This window comes from Cololabis saira, chromosome 23, assembly GCF_033807715.1.
Source record: "Cololabis saira isolate AMF1-May2022 chromosome 23, fColSai1.1, whole genome shotgun sequence".
NCBI classification, from domain to species: domain Eukaryota; kingdom Metazoa; phylum Chordata; class Actinopteri; order Beloniformes; family Belonidae; genus Cololabis; species Cololabis saira.
This window is the reverse complement of record NC_084609.1, coordinates 35,073,550-35,095,149: the sequence shown is the minus strand read 5'-3', so window position 1 is coordinate 35,095,149 and position 21,600 is coordinate 35,073,550. Positions and strand designations below refer to the sequence as shown.

At 40.5% G+C, this 21,600-nt stretch overlaps 1 protein-coding gene across 1 annotated transcript; it reads right to left on the bottom strand.

Annotated features, from left to right (window-relative positions):
• hspa14 (heat shock protein 14) lies at positions 1 to 20,585 on the bottom strand. The gene is made up of 14 exons (XM_061714242.1): positions 20,490 to 20,585; positions 17,299 to 17,379; positions 15,134 to 15,216; positions 15,002 to 15,050; positions 13,304 to 13,409; positions 12,126 to 12,216; positions 11,838 to 11,942; positions 10,172 to 10,333; positions 7,465 to 7,620; positions 6,689 to 6,791; positions 5,306 to 5,521; positions 2,565 to 2,729; positions 259 to 326; positions 1 to 181 (listed from the first exon to the last, which is right to left on the bottom strand). The coding sequence occupies exons 1-14, from the start codon at positions 20,544 to 20,546 to the stop codon at positions 103 to 105; spliced, it is 1,521 nt and encodes a 506-aa protein (XP_061570226.1). The 5' UTR covers positions 20,547 to 20,585; the 3' UTR covers positions 1 to 102.
• Positions 20,586 to 21,600: the final 1,015 nt, after the last annotated feature.

The following is a 21,600-nucleotide window of genomic DNA, read 5'->3' as shown; positions in this document are numbered from 1 at the left end:
TAAGGTTTCAAATTTTATGTTTATTGAAATTTAAGAAAAAACAAAAAACTAAACAAAAACGCTGCACAAACGATGTGATTAGTGTTGTGTAGACGAGGACCATCATGATGCTGCTGCTATGGTGACGGCCTCCGTCTTGCCGTTGGTCTGATCCACACAGGAAACATGAAGCGACCCGTCCCTGGAACAGAGAAACAGAGATGGAACACAGATGTCTTTCTGTCTACATTCATGGACACATTCTGAGGGGACAAATACCTTTTCATGGTCACCACAGCGTCAATGTTGTGGTTCTCCTCTTTGGGCTCCAGGTCTCTGAGGATAATCTAGACGTTGGACAAACAGACAGTACAGTCATTAGCCCTTTCTTCTTCTCTTGCTTTTTATACCTCAGAACAGAAATGTGCAGCTAAACCAGCCCCACAATTGTGCCAGCTAGAGTTTCCACTTGGTTTAAGTCAGGGGTCGGCAAATCAACATGTTTTAGAGCCATATTGGACCAAAAACACAAAAAACAAATATGTCTGGAGCAGCAAAAAATGAAAAGTCTTGTATCAGCCTTAGAATGAAGGCATATGGCGAAAGGTGAAATGTTGAGAAGAAAGTCGAAATGTCGAGGAAAAAGTCGAAATGTCGAGAAAAAAAGTCGAAATGTCGAGAGAAAAAAGTCGAAATGTCGAGAGAAAAAAGTCGAAATGTCGAGAAAAAAGTTGAAATGTCGAGATTAAAAAGGAAATGAGAAAAAAAGATTAAAAAAAAGGAAAAAAAAGAAAAAAAGAGAAAAGAGAAAGAAAGAGAAAAAAGGAAAAAAAAGGTCAAACATTTTTGAAAAAGCTCCAGGAGCCACTAGGGCGGCGCTAAAGAGCCGCGGGTTGCCGACCCCTTTTTTAAGTGAACCCATGACATTCAGGAGCTACAACAGCTGGGGGTCAAATGTAAATACACTCAGTGCAGTGATTTTCAGATCTTATAAACCTATATTCAGAGTGCGAAATACGGGGGGGTTCGGGACCCCCCGATTAACCCTTGAGCCCCCCTGAAGGACTCAAAAGCCAAATTTAGGGGGGGTCTCAATGTTGTTGTTAAAAAAATAAATAAATTAGGCTATATAATATAATATGATAATTTGATTGTCACTAATGGTCAATTAAATGTTTAAGAGATCGCCATATCAAGTATTCACAATTCAAAACTTTTCCTCCTGCACCTTTATGTATGCAAATTAGCCATGTGCGCCAGCACAGCGCAACGAGGCTTTTCCGCAGTTATTAACACGGACAGCCAGGCGCGCAACGCAAGAGCGAAGAAAGCCTGTCGGCACTCCTGTTTTTGACCTCAACGGACCTCCTCTGGACAAATTCGACCCGGTTCCATTTGTCAGAAGCTGGATCAAAGCAGGACATCGTATGGGGGTATTATTGTTCCAATATTATTTGTGTGTGCGTATCTCAATCTGTGTGTGCGTAAAAAGATTTGTGTGTCCGTATTCACATTTGTGTGTGCGCAAAAAATCAGCCGGGAGCTCTCGATTGGCTGTCTTTGTACACATGGATTTTGACACACTTCTGCCGCGGCAAATCTGTAAATGGATCCGTGTGTAAAACGCTTCGCATGTCCGTAACTTTCCTTTGCCCTGAGCTCGGACTCACAGGCTCACGCCAGGCTACAGTAGCAATGCAGCCTTCACACCACTAGTCGGCACTAGTAGCTCTCAGTCAGTACGTTTACCTGCAGCAGTTCAATCGGGCTTCTGATCATATAAGACATCGTTCGGACTTTTAAACTTCATGCAAACACCTGAACCCCATCTACTTCGGACCTATGTCGGATATTTAGTAATCGGGTTGCATATGGAGTAAGATAACTTCCAAAAAGATGTGTCCATGTTATAACTATTCGTATTCGTAATGATAAACATTTGTATGTAAATAAAAAAGTTGTACCCCAAATTCTGCTGTTACACACATGAGTCTGATCAATTATTAGGGTCCAAACGGAGTAGGAATTAAGTAACCATTTTTCCAGTCCTACCCCTGAATCTACATACATTCAACAGACATAACCAAACACCCCTACTTTAATAACTGTTCTATACAGTGATATAATACTCAATTATATGTATATACAAATATAGTGAAAATCAAAACAAAGCAAACAAAAGAAAACAAAACGCCCAGCATTTAGTTGTGCTACTATGTATGAATGTAATAATAGAAGTAATTATAATGCATAGTATTACATTATCATTACTTTTACTTGTGTATGTATTTATGTCTTAGATGTTATCATTTATGTAATATTTTATGTACTTTATGGACCCCAGAAAGATCAGTGGTTGCCAAGGCGACAGCTAATGGGGATCCATCCAATAAACAATAAAACACATTAGTGTTAGCTGGATTATTGGACCGTGTGACACCTGCATGGACTGAGAGCAGGTCTGCCCATGTGCTGCATCACTAAAGCTCAGACTATTGCGTCTCTCTCCGTGTAAACCTCCAGCACACCAATGCTTGTAAGTGATGGCTGACACCCGCGTGTTGCAGTGAAGTCTTGCTCTTTACCTGCGATATCTTCTCCGGTTGTTCCGTGACTAACTTCTGGTAGATCTCCAGGCGAAGGGAGGACAGTTGTCCTCCGCCACTCAGGACGTGGTGTCTGCGGGCGGGAAGAGGAGCCCCTGCTGGGAGGAGGACGGTGAACGCCTCGGCCCCGGATCCATCCACCTCCTGGAAACCACACAGACCAGCGAGCCAGAGAGAACAGGTCAACTTACGGCTGAAAACATGAAAACCACCTGGGCAACGTTCAGCCCTCCTGCATGTCGCCCCTCGACACAGCCGCACAGCCGCTGTGAAGTCGCATCTGTGACGTCATGCGCATTCCCTTTATACAAGGCTTCAAATTGCAGAGATCAGCCCCGCCCAACCGCGACCCGAGTAATTGGATTTGAGCGGGAGAAAATGGACAAATGATTATGAAAAAAAAAAATACAATTAATACAGTAGGACAGATTGTGACTGGTGTGTATTTCACTGCTCTTCTGATGCTGCTGCATCCTGACTCGCTCTGTAGCGTCTTTTTCTCCTAAAGCCGCGGTGCAGGAGTGTTTTTTCCAGAGAAGAAAATAGTTATGGGTCGTTGTTGTTGCTCTTTTTTCTTCTGGGCAAAAAGATTGTTCTAAACCGACACCATGGGTTATATCTGAGACTGTAATGAACGATTCATCAAAGGTCCCGTTCTTGAGCTGCTGCTGAAGCTCATTGGTCGTTCTCAGCTTGTTGCTAAGCAACCAACGTTATTGACACAGGAAGTGAAGAAGCGGGGAGACTGTTTAGCCAATCAGAATGCAGAACACATATGCACAATGTAAATCCGTGAAGCAGGGAGACGTGAAAGGTGAACCGCGTTACAGCCAGGGATTACTGCATGTTGCTCTGGAGGAGCATCAGCATCAGTCAGTTATTCACTCGTCTAAAGTCCAGGGGCCTCATTTATAAAGCTTGCTTGTAGGGCTGCACGATTAATCGTTAAAAAAAAAATCGCGATCTAGATTCATGCTTGAACGCAATCTCATTTCCAAATGACGACGATTTTATAATTTTTTTTTTTTTTTTTTTTTTTTTAAAGATGGCTGCATAAAAAAAGGACTAGGCCTATGTTCTAGGTTGTTGTAGTCTTGTGATGGTCAACTATCATGTTGTCATGTTCAAATATTGCCCATAAATATTGTTAAAATTGTTATTGTTAAAATTATTAAAAGACAAGAGAGATGTTTATTGTTTTTATGTTCAATGTCAGCTGTTACAGCAAAAAGCAGCCAGAGGAATAATTTGTTGCCTCAGAACTACAGGATCTGTTACAAGTCCCCTTTCTGAAAGGGTGTTCAACTCAGGGAGGAACAAATATTGTTCAAAATTGTTATTATTGTTTAAATTATTCAAAAGGTTTGTGTAAAGAAGACAAGAGATGTTTATTGTTATTATATTTTTGTTCAGCTGTTGCAAAGTTAAAGTAATAAGTGCAATAAATTTTATATTGGAAAGAAATCGTGAGAGAATCGTGATCTCAATTCTAAGCAAAAAAATCGTGATTCTCATTTTGTCCAGAATCGTGCAGCCCTACTTGCTTGTGCACAAAACCGGACTTGAAAGATGCGCAAGCCACCTTCTACGCAAAGGTTGGGATTTAAAAAGAAAAAACTAACCGAAAAATGTGTGTATCTCTACGGCAACCCTGACCCTCCCGTAGGAACAGTCTGCAGATATGGGGAACTGGCGATGCAGGCGGTGAGGTGGTGAAATGAAGCCAGATTCATGTCATACTTTAACGTCATCACATATCAGACTTATAATAAAATAGCGCTGATCGTGTCCCTCTGTGTTTGAAGCTCAGCGTCAGTCAGGACTCTGGTGCTGCTGCCGCGGTGCAGGACACGCCGGGAACCTCCTCGTCACCCACCGTGACAACTGGAGAGTGACTGAGGACAGAACAAATGAGTGCCGGGCCACTCTATGGAGCCCCTAAAGGGACTACGATTTTTTTTATATATAATGAGTTTTTTATAATGGTTCCGCGTTAAAACGACGCAGAGCCTACGCCGTAGGGTACGCGGCGACGTGCACCTGCGCCGTAGGCTCTGCGTTGGTGTAACGCAGAACCATAAAATCAGCCTTAAAGGTTTCACGCGCGCACGTAAAAATCTGTGTCCCTTAGGGGCTCCGTACCTCTTGGCCTCCACCTTCAAATCACACTACTTCTTTTTTTCTGCACCATCTGTCCGTGGCACTCACGGCGTTTAGCGCAACAACGCCGAGCTGCCACTCACTCGCTTTATTTTATACTATTTATATACTTCTTCTACTTTACTGTGACCACCAAATAATGTGGTTTTCCTGTCCTCCACCTCATCCACAACATCTCCATCTCAGTCTCCGTGAAATTTAGTGGCACATTGGCTCGACACGTCTCATTCATCCTGACGTGCAGCAGAAACAGACTGCAGGTGGCACTGCACATGCTCAGCAGGCTCATTCATATGACAATACAGTTGGAATAGTTTGCATTGCCCATTTATGGTATAATGAGGGCGGGGTATGAGGCGAATTCACCTGCACAACCTTCCGGCTGGACTGTGATTTATAAAGCGAACATTGCGTGCAAGTGTGCGTGCACACGGTTTTATAAAAATCAGGATTTTTTTGTGCGCACGCCATTTTGGGCTTACGTGCACTTTTAGTATGAATCCTACACACTCTTTTATAAATGAGGCCCCAGGTCATGCAGGCAGATTTTGAGAGCGTACCTTCAGTAGGATGTCGGCGGCAGAAACGTCCACGGTGACGGACTCCTCGTCGGAGAGAAGGCCGTCTCTGCCCACCAGCAGGCCGGCCTCCATGGCCGCCCCCACGGCGATCACCTCGTCGGGGGGGAACGAGCTGAGCAGCTCCACGTCAGGAAACATCTCCCGGATCAGCTGCTGCAGGCGAGGGATCCTGGCTGAGCCGCCACACAGGGCCACCTGCCGGAGAGGAGACGCCGTCACATCAGACCCAGCCCCCGCCAGCCCCCCCAAGAGCCGCTGTTCTGTCCATTTCTGCTGCTTCGTCGAAGAATGCTACCGCTGCATAAACCAATAGCGTCTGTCGATTTTTGCTACCCTATCAAAGAATGCTACCTAATGGTTTTCTACCTTTATAAAGCTACAGGACTGTCTCAGAAAATTAGAATATTGTGATAAAGTTCTTTATTTTCTGTAATGCAATTAAAAAAACAAAAATGTCATACATTCTGGATTCATTACAAATCAATTGAAATATTACAAACCTTTTATTATTTTAATATTGCTGATTATGGTTTACAGCTTAAGATTAAGATTCCCAGAATATTCTAATTTTTTGAGATAGGATATTTGAGTTTTCTTAAGCTGTAAACCATGATCAGCAATATTAAAATAATAAAAGGCTTGCAATATTTCAGTTGATTTGTAATGAATCCAGAATGTATGACATTTTTGTTTTTGTAATTGCATTACAGAAAATCACAATATTCTAATTTTCTGAGACAGTCCTGTACAATTTTACTGTGTTTTACTCCCTAAACCACTTCCTTTTCCCCCAAGTGGTCCTTGTCTCTTGCCAGGCCGTCATTGTAAATAAGAATGTTATTAATGACCTGCCTGGTTAAATAAAGGAGAATGACTGAATGAATATCAAATAAAGCGATAGAATTGTTTTTTTTTTCTCTTTATCGTATAATGTTCACAAAGTGTAATGCAATTCATGTCATGGGTCGTGTATTTTGAAGGATCAAATACTCAACATCCCATATTATCCATTTTAAATCAATATTTCAGGGGTAGCGTAATTTGATGGTCCAGTAACGTAAGACTACTAATCACGGGAAGCATCTAAAATGATCTCTGCTGGCCTGATACTGCGCTGCAAAATATCTACAATTATCTCTGCTGGCGTGTGTATATGTAAATATATATCTTCTTAGGGATTTTGAGGATGTTACTCACCGTTAACCACAGCATGGACTGAAGGGATGCATAAAATGATGGCCGTGGCAAATCAAACTTTAAAAATGGACTGTGCGCAGAACCACAAAGTAGCAGATCTGGACGGGTAGCATGGATGGACAGAACACCACCACCCCCCCGGTTGAATGGGCCCCTCAGTCGTACCTTGGTGACGTCTCTGGCGGAGAGTCCCGCCTCCTCCAGGAGGGCCCTGATGGGCTGGGTGCTCTTGTTGAAGAGCGAGGAGCAGAGCGACTCAAAGCGGGCTCTGGGGGGGAGAGAAGAATTTGCACGGCCATGTAAACACCAATAACCCCTTTGAATAACCCGAATTTGCTCATATTCCGGTTTTTAAAAACCCCAAAATGACCCCTGGGTTACTCCTTTTAAAACCTGAATATTGGGTCATGTAAACACCAAACAGAATATCCCCATCAAACGGAACAGGAATGTGTTTTCTGCTCATGCTCTGTTCACAAGGAATCCTGGTCTTTTGAGTCCAGGAAGTTCTTATAAACACGGAGAAACCAAGACCAGGAGGAGACTAATCACTTCATAAATGTAATGAAGGATATGAACATTTCTGCATTTGTAGACGGTAGAAAGTACCGGGATAGAAGATTTACAAGAAGGTGAGAGAAAAGTTGCGCGAAGCAGCATTTGTTTTGAATTTGGATACAGGAAGAAGAAGCAGAAATGACGGTAATTGCATCATGATGTTCTCCGTGCGTCGCTGGTTTGATCCAGATATCCTGAATGATTAATCACCATGTAAACGGAATATTCAGAATGTTTCAGTAACCGGAATATTAGCAATAACCTGAATTTTGACTGCATGTAAACGTAGTCAATGATTATCAGATTTTTTTAATCTAGTCACGACAAAGACGATGTGTTTAAGATGAAAACGTACCAACTGTTGAATCAGCTACTCGGCTCACCTGGAAACGTTGCATTCAAAGTCGATGCCGTCGTGCAGGGAGTCGACGAAGCAGTTGGCTGATCCGAGGGAGGACAGGGAGTGTTTGGTCATGTCTGCGCTGTTCATCAGCTTCAGCATGGCCCGGGCGTTGCTGTTCACGTCGTGTTTGAAGGACCTGCAGGACAAACGCCGGCTGGACCGTTAGGTTAGAGGAGAGCAGGCTGCAGGGCCGGCGGGAGCACGGCACACACTTTTAAAAGCACACAAGCAGTGTAACGTAGAGAGAGGCACTTTGCTTCATTGTGTGTTTATGTCAATTTTTTTTAATTTTCATTTTGCAAAAAAGAGCCATAAGAATAATCAGTAGAAAACGATATAAAGATCCAACAAATCCATTATTCCTTCAGTTACAATTGTTGAAATTTCATGAACTAGTAGACTATAGTTTTCTGCAAATTATGTTTAAAGCTCATGAAAAAACTTTACCAATCAACATTCAGAAAAGATTTGAAAAAAAGAGAAAGCAAGTATAACTTAAAAGGAACAGATATTTAAAAAAAAACAAGATTCAGAACTAAATTGATTGAACGTTGTGTTTCTGTGAAAGGAATCAGTTTATGGAACAATCTGTATAAAGAAAACAAAGAATCCAAATCAAACATTACATTCAAAAGAACAATTAAAGCCTGTATGTTAAGTAAATATAATGAAATATGTTAGTTAAGTTTGATTAACATACCCATAGACGGCAGTAATTTTATTTTAGTTTTTTATTTACTTAGTTGTTGTTTTTTTTTTAATTTTTAATTTATGTTATTTGTGAATTTATTTCTTGGAAAAAGGGGCAGATTAGATAAGATTCTTCTTCTTTCTGCTCCCTTTTCATTCACAATTTATGAACATTTGTGTTTGTATTGAATTGTTTGTTTTATTTTTTGAATGAAATAAAGAATAAAATGAAATGTATATAATAGGAGGTAAATATATGAACCGATGTATATATAGCATATCTACTCTTATATAGTTATTCAAGTATATTATTATACCATTGCTGTCTGATGGGCGTTTGTTTTGTTTTCTTTTGTTTGCCTTGATTTGTTTGATTTTAACTATATTTATATATACATATAATTGAGTATTATATCACTGTATAGAACAGTAAAGTAGGTATGGGTGTTTTATAAGTAAGCTAATTGAAACTCGTCTTATCATATGTAAGAATGTATGTATGATTCAGGGGTAGGACTGGATAAGTGGATACTTCAATCCGTTTTCTACACTTTTTGCATGTTCGAAATAAAATCTTAAAAATTATGTATATGGGAATGTAAGAAACTCCAGGAATTTTGGAAAAGATACCCTTTGCCTGATTTCAAGATTAACAGAGTGTACAATTCCTGTTGAACCTAGATTATGTCTATTACATATAAACCCTGAAGACTTTGGTGCAAATGCAAAGAAAAGAAAGCTCATAGAGTCCTAATTCCACTCTGGTTAAAAGAGACGTCTTCACACCTAGTATTAGGAAAAATTAACATACATTCTAAGAGGTAAAGTTGAAGAATTTAATGACATGTGGCCAATGATTCTTATGAACAATTTTCAATGCCCCTTTTCTTGTGACTTTGCTGTTTTATACAGGAAATGGGCTAATTGTAATTGCAATTGACAAATGTATTGTATGTATATATGTATTTACTAGGGCTGTCAGTTTAACGCGTTAATTACTCTGCTAATTAATGCGTTATGAAAATTAACAATTAATTATGAGTGGCAAAATGCGCAAGCATTTTAAATGTGTCCCATTGAGGGAGCCGTAGTTCACTTGGCAGTGACAGGTCACTTCCTCCTGCTGCTGACAGGACTATCAACAAGAACGTGGTGATTTGTACATTTTGTAAAAAATAATTTTCCTATCACTGGAGCTGCTCCAGCCTGAATTATCATTTAAACGCTAAACAAATACAAAAAAAAAATCTAAAATAAAACGCTAAACATGTCCAGACAAGTTCCACTGTAAACGTTACAGCTACTAGTACTTGAATTGCTGTATTGAGTCAGCTTTAGTTTTAATTTTGAATTGAGAGTCTGCTTAAGGGCCTAGTTGAGACTCAGCCTTATTTTATTTCTGAATTTTATTTATTTTACTGTATTTGTATTGTATTTTTGAATAATACACCTGGTACTAATTGGTTTGCTGATGTGCTTGAGCTTTTTCTTTTGAATTTCATTTATGAAACACACTTCACCAATAAAAATGTGGATTTAAAATCTTCTCTTCTTAGTGTATTCAGTTGATTATTCATGCATTGCAATTTTGATATGTCCTAGAATTCTAATTCTTTATTTGGGGACCTTTAGCAGATATGAGAATAAAATGCGATTAATTAATTATAAATCCTGTAATTAATTAGATTAATTTTTTTAATCACCTGACAGCACTAGTATATATACACATGTATTTATACCTGCATCTTTTTTTTTTCCTTTCCCCTTGAGTTAAGTCCTTTTATTCTTTACTTTTGATTATTAATACTATTTTATGTATTCACATATTTTCTGTCAAGTACTTTTGCTGGGGACCTTGTGGGGGGGGGGGGTTTGGGCTTGTTGTTATGAATGTTTTGTATGTTGGTTTTTTGAGAGATCAATAAACAGAATTTGAAAAAAATAAATAAATGAAAGCACACAAGTGAGAAGGAGAGGCGGGCGAGTGCAGCGGGTACCGTCTGAACTCGGAGGCCAGGTGCTGGGCCAGGGCCTGCGTGAAGCTCTCCCCCCCGATGCTGTGGTCCGTGCGGGTGCTGAGGACCCGGTACAGCCCCCCGTTGACCTGCAGCACCGTCACGCTCAGGGACGTCCCCCCCAGCTTGTACACCAGGATGTGACTGACGGGAAAACACACAAACCAGTCACACATTCATGCAGGAGGATGACAATATCATTACACGTGTGGACACACCTCTTTTAAGATCAACACGTTAATAAGAACATCAACTCGTAGTTTCTAGAGTATCCAAATGTAGATTTGGAGGACGACCGCCCTCCAATATTATTTGTAATACCGGTAGTTAGGGCCAGTCCCAATCCCCCCCTAGTCCTACTTTTCAGCCCTACCCCTAAATTTTGCGTGTTCCCGTGAGGGTAGTGGTGTCCCAATTCCTCTTTTCACCTAGGGCTAGTGGACATAACGAGGGCTAGTGAGTATGAATCTAGCCCTTCACAGCGAGAGATTTCAGATTCTGACTCGCTGACGGAGGGCTAAAGAAGATTTCCCAGAATGCTTTACGTCATCATTTGCAGACTGAATCAAACAAAAAAACATGGCGGACATTTCTTATTTTTAGTGAATAAAATCAATATTTTAGAGTTAGTTTCTGCATAAAAATGCATTTTGATTGCATTTCTAGCGAGAAATATATATTTTACTTTCATAATATTCACTCAGTGAATGTACATAATCACTCGCTTACTCGTTGTTGCGTTGTATCTTCAGATCTCGCCAGAATAAAGGCTGATTTATGGTTCCGCGTTACACATCCGATTTAAGGCGGAACCATAAATTGAGCCGGCGGCTCTTCTCATCCCCGAAAACATCGGATCAAATTTCTTAACCAGCGTTATTTGGATAAACTGAGCCCAGGTTGGGGATCTTAACGGTTACTTTTACGCCTGAAAAAATATTAAAACTTATTAAAGTGTCATATTAACAGCTCTACAGCTGAAATTAAAACAGCTTTTAGCTCTGGGCTTCCTGATATGGTGTGACGTTTGTGCAAACGTAACTACACAGTCACTTACGTACCCGAACGTAAACCACGCAGTGACGTAGCAAGTGGTGTCCCAATCCCTAGGGAAGATTACAAAGCCCTACGCCTGTGGATTCATTTTTAGAGCTAGTGGTAGAAAGTAAGGGGGGGATTGGGATTGGCCCTTAGTCTCAAATATAGCTTGGTGGTAGATATGCTGCTATAGACCTATTCTGCAGGGGGGACCGACATGATCCACTGGGCGGTGCCTCTCACCCTTCCTCTCGGTCTATTTCGGTTTTTAATTTTTGAGAATTCGGTTTTTAGCATTTTATGCAAAGACAGTATATAAAGTAATGAAATATAGACAATTTATGCAATTATAACTGAAAACTTTAATGTTTTCATATCTTTAAACATATTTAAAGGCAAAAACATGGCACCAGTTATTCTGGTGTCCAACAAAATATTCCTTTTTTGGGCATGAACAAAAAAATACTAAAAAATGTAATGTAATGATGGAATAAAAAAAAAAAAATAAAAAAATCAATCTTTAGACATACGAATCGATTTTTAGGAATTAATATGAGAATCGATTTAGAATTGGAATATTGATTTTTTTCAACACAGGCCTGGTCCGCACCTCTTCCCGGAGCAGGAGTCCTGTCCCATGTTGTAGGCCAGCAGGGCCGCCGCGGGCTCGTGGATCATCCTCAGCACGTGGAAGCCTGCCGCCTCCGCCGCCTCCCTGCACCAGAGAGGATGTTAGAGCAGGCCGACGCTAGAGCAGGCCGACGCTAGAGCGGGCCGACGCTAGAGCGGGCCGACGCTAGAGCGGGCCGACGCTAGAGCGGGCCGACGCTAGAGCGGGCCGACGCTAGAGCGGGCCGACACCGAGCTGGTCCCGTCAGGTATCAGGAGCCGGGCTTACCTCAGGGCGCGCTTCTGAGCCTGTGCAAACTCAAACGGGACGGTGATGACGGTTTCAGTGACATCAGAACCCAGAGCTGACTGAGCCGTTTCTGAGGAGACAGGACCGTTGGTAACCGTGGGTAACTGCGCCGTTTACTCACCAAGGGGTAAATCCACAAAGAACAGATTGCGCCCGCAAATAGCGCTGTGAATTGCGCTGCATTAGCGCCCGCAATTTGCCCTGCTTTAAGGTCCTATTCACAAAGGACTTTGCTCTAATGATATACCGGAGCAAACACGCCCATAAAGTTTTGGAGCTGAGTGCAATTTGCACTTGTCTGAGTCGAGCGGAGCCGTCTCCAGTGTTCTCCATATTTCTGCACACACATTGGTCCATAATGAAAACTGCAGAAATCAAAAATAAAGCGAGTGAAAATAAAACGCCGTGAGGCGCAAGGGCGCAATTTGCAGCAGCCCACCCGTCCAGCTGCTGCATCTCCAGCAGCAGCTGAGAGTCCTGACTGACTGAGCTTCACAGGGACACGATCAGCGCTATTTTATTATAAGTCTGATATATGTTGTGATATGTGATGGCATTATTAAGCTGTTAAACACACACATTCTAGATTTATATGTTTATATGGTGGAATTGTTTGTAATAAAGCAGCCCCTTTACTGTATGGATGAATCCTGAGCTCCTGTTATTTTTATTTTTAAATCTGAGATAAGTCCACAACCCCACTTGATCTGACTGTGTACAGTCATGTCTGACTGTAGATTTCACCCTTAATATCATTCAGTATCACACAGGCTTGAATGACATTGAGAGAGAGAAACAGAGAGACGGGGAGTGAGGAGTTTGCGCGCAGTTTAATACACGCTTCTGAAACACGGTATTTGCTCCACTATTTTTGTGTGTGGCAAATAGCGCTGGCCTTTGTGAATTAGGCTTATTTGCATAGAAAGGGGGCAATTTTGCGCCGAATGTATGAATATTACCTAATTTGCATGCATGCAAATGGCACAGGCGCAGACTGCCACTATTTGCTTGGCAGCGCAGTTTGTGGAGCAATTCGCCCTTTGCGGGTGCTTTGTGAATTAGACGCTCTCTTGTTGTCTCATTTGCACCGGTTTAGCGGCCGCAAAATCTGCGCAATCCTTTTGTGGATTTGGCCCCAAGTGTTTTATTCAGCCTACCTTTCATTTTGTGGAAGATGAGCTTGGCGGCGTCCTCTGGTGCGATGTACTGCGGATGCTCGCCGGCGGTGATCTCGTAGTACGGCTTCTCGTCCCTGCTGACCACCTGAACACAGCAGACCAAACTCAGACGCCTTCACTGCAGCTGATAACCATAATAATCCAGGTGCCATAAAGTCAAAATCCTGTCCAGCAGTTGTTCCAACCATCACTAAACCAGCTCCTCTGCAGGTAGATGGTTGTTAGTGAAAACACCTGTTCTAAATGTACAGGCTGATCCACAGGTATATGTTTTAATGAGCAAATATCAGCTTAATGTAAAGACAATTATTTGACTAATGGTGCTTTTAGACTGACCCCATTTCAAAATTGGTCTTAATTGCCATAAAGTTAAAAACGCTGCCATGTTTCTGGATCAGCCTGTACATTTAGAACAGGGTGTTTTCCCTAACGACCATCTACCTGCAGAGGAACTGGTTTAGTGATGGTTGGAACAACTGCTGGACAGGATTTTTACTTTATGGCACCTGGATTATAAACCTCTGCTAATAACCCGACGCCCAAATAACGTTGGGTTTACTTCTCAGGGCATGGGGTTGGTGTCACTGGGGGATGTGTGGTGGTTTTACAGGGGGAAATAAAATTGAGAAAAAAGTCGATATGTCGAGAATAATGTTAAAATACAATTTCAAGAATAAGGTCGAAATTTTGTGAATAAAGTCGAAATTTCACCTTTTTTCTCTCAACATTTCAACTTCTTGAAATTGTATTTCAACATTAATCTCGACATTTTTCTCAAAGTGCATAATGAAAAAACGATAATCTTCCTCCTCTAAAATATTTTTTTTATTTTTCTCCTGCCTGGCCCCGATACTCTTCCGTACAGATTGTGTGTCTGCAGAAACGTACGTGTTTTAAAAGTGGCATCAGTGGTGAACTCGTACACTCTGAACAAGGCCGTGGCGTCCGGCAGAATGTTGCTTCAACCATGTCCCGATCAACATGAGACATATCACGATTTAAGAAGAAAGAAGAAAAAGGGATCTAGACGGAGATAAGGAACGACCAGATCTACCAGGAGTTCTGTCTCTTCATAGCTGCTCACGGCTCCAGCTGACTTTTCAGCAGCACAGAGACAAACTAAAAAAATTAAAAAGCGTTGCTGCTTGAAGTTTCTCTCTCTCTCATTTTTTAACTTGATATCAAACACAAGTCACAGACCCAGCAGCACATCTATCATCTCCTCCAGGTTCTACATCTTTAGTGTTGTTGTCTTCTTAGTTTAGATACACAATCAAATACGTCACAGCAGCTTCACTCCAACCTCCTACTTCTGATCTGGGTATTGAAAAGAAACGAGGGCGAGTGGAGTCGGGCTGAGTAGGTACTAGTGGGAAAGCACCATAACGTGTCCCGGGCAGTTTAACACTGGAGAAAAGTATATCATTAGTATCTCTGAGAAGAGCTATATGTTGCTGCCATGCATCTGGCAAAAATGCAACTAAAATGTGTCAAATTTGTTATTTTAAAGTTTAAATTTGCCCGTAGCATCAAACCTGACCAGATTAATTTATAAGACAAAACTAGGAGCCCATATTTATTCGGACTGAAATCCCATGAAGACAGGACAAGAATATGAGCAGAAAAATGACCTTTTTCCATGTCTGCATCATAAAGCTGATCTGTGAACAGACTCACCCGACATTTGGTCTCCGTTTGGTGAGTTGCTGTCACTGGATCATCAAACCTGAAAGTTAAGTTGCTGAGAATGATTACTCCAGTTCCACCAGTGTGTTTGTGAGAGGTGCGGCGGCGAGCCGTGCAGCGTACCTCCTCCCCAGGACCTGCTTCACCTTGACCACCGTGTTGGCAGCGTTGCGGACTCGTCCTTGCTTTGCTGCTATTCCAACGATCTGCAGAACACAAACCAAAAAAAACACAGTTAAAGCGCGACAACATGGGCCAGATCTCTAGATACGGCAACACCGGTGAGCCGTTGGGCTCGGCCAGACGGAGGCTCGCAGGAAAACAGCTGCACCCTGTTCACATATGAAAACAAATGCGTTGCATGTGCACCAACGTGTCTGCAGCAGAATGTGCTTTTTCACTTGCGCACCATGTGCAGCACTCTGAAATTGGAACCATGTCAAACAATAGAGCCAGGAAAACCTCTGCTCTCACACTTTTGTATGAACAATTTTTGCTCTTATGTCATTGTAAGATATTTTGAAGAGATTAAATGAATATTATAAATATTTTTTTTTACATTTTCTTTTCCTAATAATACATGGGCATAGCATAGCATACATTGATATTGGTAGCAGGGTGTAAATAGCCTAAGCCTTTTTTTTATTTATTTGCACATTTTTGAAAGAAGAAAAGAAAAAAAAACAATGGGATGCATTTAGAGAAAATTAAGAGAAATTAAAAAAAAAAAAAAAAAAAAAAAAGTGTGCTGGAGAGGTCAGAAACCTAAGAGGCTTATCGAGTGGCCCCCCCTCTATGATTCACTTCAGACAGTAAAACAAGAAATACTATAGATAATTAAATAGATATAATAGACATAAAAAAAATGGGTTTGTATGTGTATATATATGTATGTGTATGCGTATATATATATATTACATATAGTAACAATGCACATATATATATGCCTTAGGTTCTTACCAGCATGGTATTACCCATTATTATGTGTGCAGACAAGGTTAAAAAAAAAAAAAAAAAAAAATAGACATCCTAAAAAATATGATGGAGCAGACTGTGTGATCCAGTTAGTTGAAATGAGAAGTTATCTCTATGATTCCTCCTCATTTCACTACAAAAACCTCAATAAAGAGGCAGAAAGAGATATTATTTTATTATTATTATATCTTATTATCTTATCAGAAAATTCCAGCTCTCTGTCCATCTCCCTCCAGCAGCTGCCACTTTATTGAGGTTCTTGTAGTGAAATGAGGAGGAATCATAGAGATAACTTCTCATTTCAACTAACTGGATCAGCCGTTCCTCATCATGACTGTTTCCTACAGCGCTTTCAACCGGCTTTCAACGCGAGCGACAGGAAGAAAATAGAAGCAGGACGTCCGACAAATGTTCAGCTCAAAACGGCCAGTTAGGACAGTCCAATAGAAAATAAAGCAATTGGAATTGTTTTTGTCGCTGACGCTTAGGGCTGTTCGATTAATCGATTTTAAATCGTAATCGTGATTATGTAATTAGAACGATGTTAAAACGTGAAACTCGTAATATCGATTTTTCACTTTTTTTTTTACCTTGTCTGCACACATATTAATGATTGATACCATATTAATGATTGATGGAAATACCTCTCAATACCTGCGACAAGTGCCCCATGGGAGAGGCTCTTTAGTGTAGGAGGGGGCGTTGTAACCATGGTGATATACTAACATGCCACCGGGTACACCGGCTCGTGTTCCTTGCAAAAAACTTGCAAATGTGAATAGCAAATGTAATGACTGACATTACACACCTCTACCTCCTTCATGGGTTGCATTATTATTTAGCATGCAAAGACCCAGTTTAGTTTAATTAGAAAATGTCTTGTTTTATTTAATTGGAAATATAACTTACTGTATGTTTGCAAGTGCTGATTTGCTGATTTTTTTTTCAGAGATAAAACTTTATATTTTATTATATTTTTTAAAACTTTTCAACTTATTTTACAGAGTTTTGCACTTTATTCATTCATTTTTGGTTTAATAAGAGCAAAGTTTGCACTTAAAGCCCAATGTGGCAAATATTCAATAAAAAAACAGCATATTTGAAATCATTTCTTTGCCTTTTGTCAATTCACAAAATAATCGTAATCGTAAATCGGATTTTGAGAGAAAAAGAAATCGAGATTTTATTTTTGGGCAAAATCGAACAGCCCTACTGACGCTCACTCGCGTCACATGCAGTTAGGACACGGTGTCAGATGTGCAGCCCCCTGGAGCGGGGGTTCCCCCTGGAGCGGGGGTTCCCCCTGGACTCACCGTCTCCGTGTCTCTGAATCCCACCACCGCTGGGGTGACCCGGTCCCCGGCATCGTTGGCCACCACCTCGGCCCGGCCGTCCTGTTACACAACACACAAGTCATTAAACACTTCAGATCTACCGGCTTACTACCAATACAAAACACTGATAGTCACATTTCTTGGCTGATATTGACAGAGGAAAAAAGTCTTTAAAAAAAAAATGTTTAAAAGCTATTTCTGCTCAAAACTGTGATATGATCTGAACCATGGAATGTGTGATCTGTTCATTCATTCAGCCTTACGGTAAGTGTAAATGGTAGGCCTGTGTTGAGATTCGTATGTCTAAAGATCGTTTTTTTCCATCATTACATTACAACTTTTGGTATTTTTTTTGTTCACGCCCAAAAAAGGAATGTTTTGTTGGACACCAGAATAACTGGTGCCATGTTTTTGCCTTTAAATATGTTTAAAGGTATGAAAACATTAAAGTTTTCAGTTATAATTGCATAAATTGTCTATATTTCATTACTTTATATACTGTCTTTGTATAAAATGCTAAAAACCAAATTCTCAAAAATCTAAATAGACCAAAAATGGAAACATTTTAACGGAATGTGGGAGAAACTAAAAGCGATTTCATGCGTCTCTGTTTCCTCCCTGGATCTGTTTGGTAATTCTGACCCACGATGTTTCTGTTTCAGTTCTATCAGCATTCTGGGAGCTGATTGGTCCTTACAGCATCATTAGCTGCAATACTTGCTGTTGAATACAATTTTTTGTTCTGTTGATAAACGCAGCAACAGCGCCATCGAGGGGCCATGAGAGAAAACTGCAGGACACTTTGAATGTCAAACATCCATCCTTCGTCTCCGATCGTAAGTAGGTACATTAATGTCTATGGAATGGATATTTAGCATATCTGCACAGAAATGAGTGCAGAAAAGTTCAGATTCAATTTAGAGCAACATAAGCTCCCATCCAGATATCTTCCAGGAAAGGCCTTGCACACTTCAGCACAGCGGCGTTAAACTGCATCCATCACAAAAGTATGACTTCAAAACACAATTTGCAGCGAAGAACCGGTTCTCTAAAGTTCTCTTTTTAAAATAAAACTAACATGTCTCTGAAAGTTTGTTTGGTACGAACTGATGTGATTCAGCAATGAATGAATAAAGTTTTTTATTGAATGTTTAGGCAACTTTCAGAGTCTGATATGGACTCGGCTGCAAGTTCTGCAGGATCCAGAAAGTGTTTCTCCAGTGATGGACCGGGATCTAGACCGGTCTCTCCTCCTGCGGATGCAACATTCCGAGTTACAGCATCTTTGCTCTTTATTTCTCACGTTTGCACCTCGATAATCCCGTTAGAACAACTTGTCTTTATTTCTGCAGCGGAGGAATCAGATCGTGATGCTTCATGTTTTAAATATAAATGTGTATTGTTCACATTGTTACTTATGAGAGAGGTGATCGCGGACATCCACAATGTGTAAGACTCAATAAACGTGTACTTGGGCTTAATCCATTAGTATATGATACGCGTGACAGTAAAACAGAATGAGGAGCCGTTTTTCTGGTGTTGGTTCTTAAAATACAAACCAGAAAAGCAGAGTGTAATGATACAGTAACGCTGCCCATAGACATTCACAAACCCTTACAATCATAATAAAACCACAACTCTTCACTGAACACAAGACAAAGCAAAGAACAGCATTACCCATAATGCAATGTGGCTTAAATCAGAAGAAATGCAACCAAATAAATTATTTTTTCCAGACCTCAGTTTCTGACAGGACTATCTCCAGCTCACAGATGTTTTTTTTAATTTGTTTTAATTGTTTTTCTAAGTTCCTTGTTAGGATGAGCGTTTTTTAATGCATAATTATCCTCATTATCATATTCAAATATATGTATTTGAGGGAGGAGACAGGGAGGAATGTTGTGCTCCTGCATGTGCGCTCAAATCCACGTTGACTGTGATGTTCAAAGAAACCTGCGTGGATTTGGGCGTACGCAGTTTTGAACATCTGAATTTTTTTTTTGCGTATGCAAGAATTCCAGGCACGGATTCACGTTGAAATCCACGCACTCTTTGTACATGAGGCCCCTGAACTTCCACCAACTAAAAACATTTGGAGCATCATGGGGGAAAAAAATCAAAAAAAATCAACAATGAAGAGCCAGGACCTCCTGTCGATTATCAGACAAGAACTGGAGCACTCTACAAAACCCTCAACTGGGCCCTCAGTACCAGGTGTTAACGGGTTGTTATAAAAAAGATTCATAATGACACTAGTTATCCACCACTGAAATGTTGCTGCTATCAAATTATCTTTTTTCTGTTTCAAAGGCGCTACGTTTCCTCAGGTAAAGCCCGATATGCAATCTATCAATTGTGAATAAATAAAACGTGTCCTTGAGATTTCCAAATAATGCCATCCTGTTATTTTACAGTAGCGAGTTATATTTTTTCTGCAAATCTGCAATGTTTTTCTTGACAATGTTTTCACAAGATGTGGGACCCTTTGATTGTGTACTTTAAAAATCTCCCTATCATAATAAGCCTATGAAGCCCTGGGATATATTTTTGGTCTTGCCCAAATATTGACATGCACTTGAATGTGTACGCCCCCATTGTCTGCCATTATAATTCTTAATTATTATATTATTATATATGTTTAGTTAATTTTTTTTGTTTAGTTTTTTCCCCTTTACAGCAGTATATGGGTATTGTGGGTGGGGTGGGTTTTGTTCGTTAAAAAGAAAACTAATCCAATTTAAGATATTATATTTGAATGCATGTTTGCGTGCTTTCTTGAATAAAAATATATAGAGAAAAAAAATAAATGCAAATCTGCATATTAGGCGTTCACGTGTCCGGATCTGCATATGAGGCGTTCACGTGTCCGGATCTGCATATGAGGCGTTCACGTGTTCACGCTCCATCCTAAATCAGTGTTTCAACAGCGTTTCGACCCGGTGTAACAATATACCATACTAACTTTAAATTCACTAATACTATCGTCACAAATCCACAGCAGAGTTCAGACATTAGGAGAATAAACACAAACGACATCTTGTTGTGAAGTTCAGCAGCAGCCGAAAGGCCACCGCTCCTTCTCAGTTTCATATTAAATCCATGACTGTATTATAGATTTTAAGGATAATGACAGACTGTGAATAGCGAGTAAAATTAAGAGCTGAACTTACCTTAAATATCGCAACACAAGCACATGTGTGACCAAAATGAACCCCGATCGCAGCCATGCTGTAAACCTGTGGTAGCAAGCCGGCGCCACTTCCGCTTCCGGAATCCACTTCTGGTAGAGTTTTCACAATAAAAGAGGTTCAAAGTTTAGAATTTTTTCATGCATTGTTCGTAACAATCATTTAACTGGATAATCAAAATGCCAAAAAAAAAAGAATCAAGTGTAAAAGCTTACAAAATAAATGACAAAAGTGTTCTCAATCTGTGTATCTTGTTTTTTCTGAGCAATAATTTCACAAAGGAATGAGACAAAACTTCAAAGTTGAAAGAGTAACGAGCCATATTTAATCATATAAAAACATACAATGAGCATATATAGCATATATATATATATATATACATTTATATACAAAATAAAAACCTATTTTTGGGGGGCTTTCATCTCCTTCCACAGACTTGCCACAAACAGCAGTCATGGATGGTTATGCTGAGCAGCAGGTCCTGGTGGAGAGCAGTCTTTTTCCACTGCGCTGCAGAATATGTCTGATGTGCAGCCGTTGAGCCTCAAAAACCTGGTCTCGGCGAGAATCCGCAATCCACAAGACCAGAAATCTCAAGTTTTTCCGTGCCTTTTTTCCATTCCTGCCCCAACAAGGCCTTTCAGTAGAGGAAATTATGGAGCTTTAAATCAGTTTTCCAACAATCGGCAAAATTGTTTAAAATGTTGCATAGCCTTGTGGAGAAGCCCCTGTCATGAACATTTGAGCCTTTGCCTGCTCACTTGTGATGCTCCAGTGTGGTAGTATACCATGTCCTATAGCAATGTTTGCTGTATTGGTGAAACTCTTGGCATGCAGCTATCTGCCTGCAGGCTTACAGCCATCAGCCGCTCCCCATTTGAATAAACCTGTGCAAGTTTCAAAAGGTGAGCTTTGCAACGAGGATTCTTGCTTCGTCATGTCCCACAAACCACCTTTTAAAATACATTTTATCTGCAATGTGATCATAATTCTAAGCAGTCCCATATTGGTCTACAGCACTTTCCCCAGGAACCATGGCCATGTGGAGTCTCTGGCAACCACCAACCGTCTGCAAGTGAAGGTCTAAGCAGCA

Excerpts from the sequence above, each read along its gene's own strand:
- hspa14 (XM_061714242.1), bottom strand. The coding sequence starts at position 20,546 with ATGGCTGCGATCGGGGTTCATTTTGGTCACACATGTGCTTGTGTTGCG. Across the intron at positions 12,217-13,303 it reads CATCTTCCACAAAATGAAAG|AAACGGCTCAGTCAGCTCTG; the intron begins GTAGGCTGAATA and ends CTGTCTCCTCAG. Across the intron at positions 327-2,564 it reads AACCGGAGAAGATATCGCAG|ATTATCCTCAGAGACCTGGA; the intron begins GTAAAGAGCAAG and ends TCCAACGTCTAG.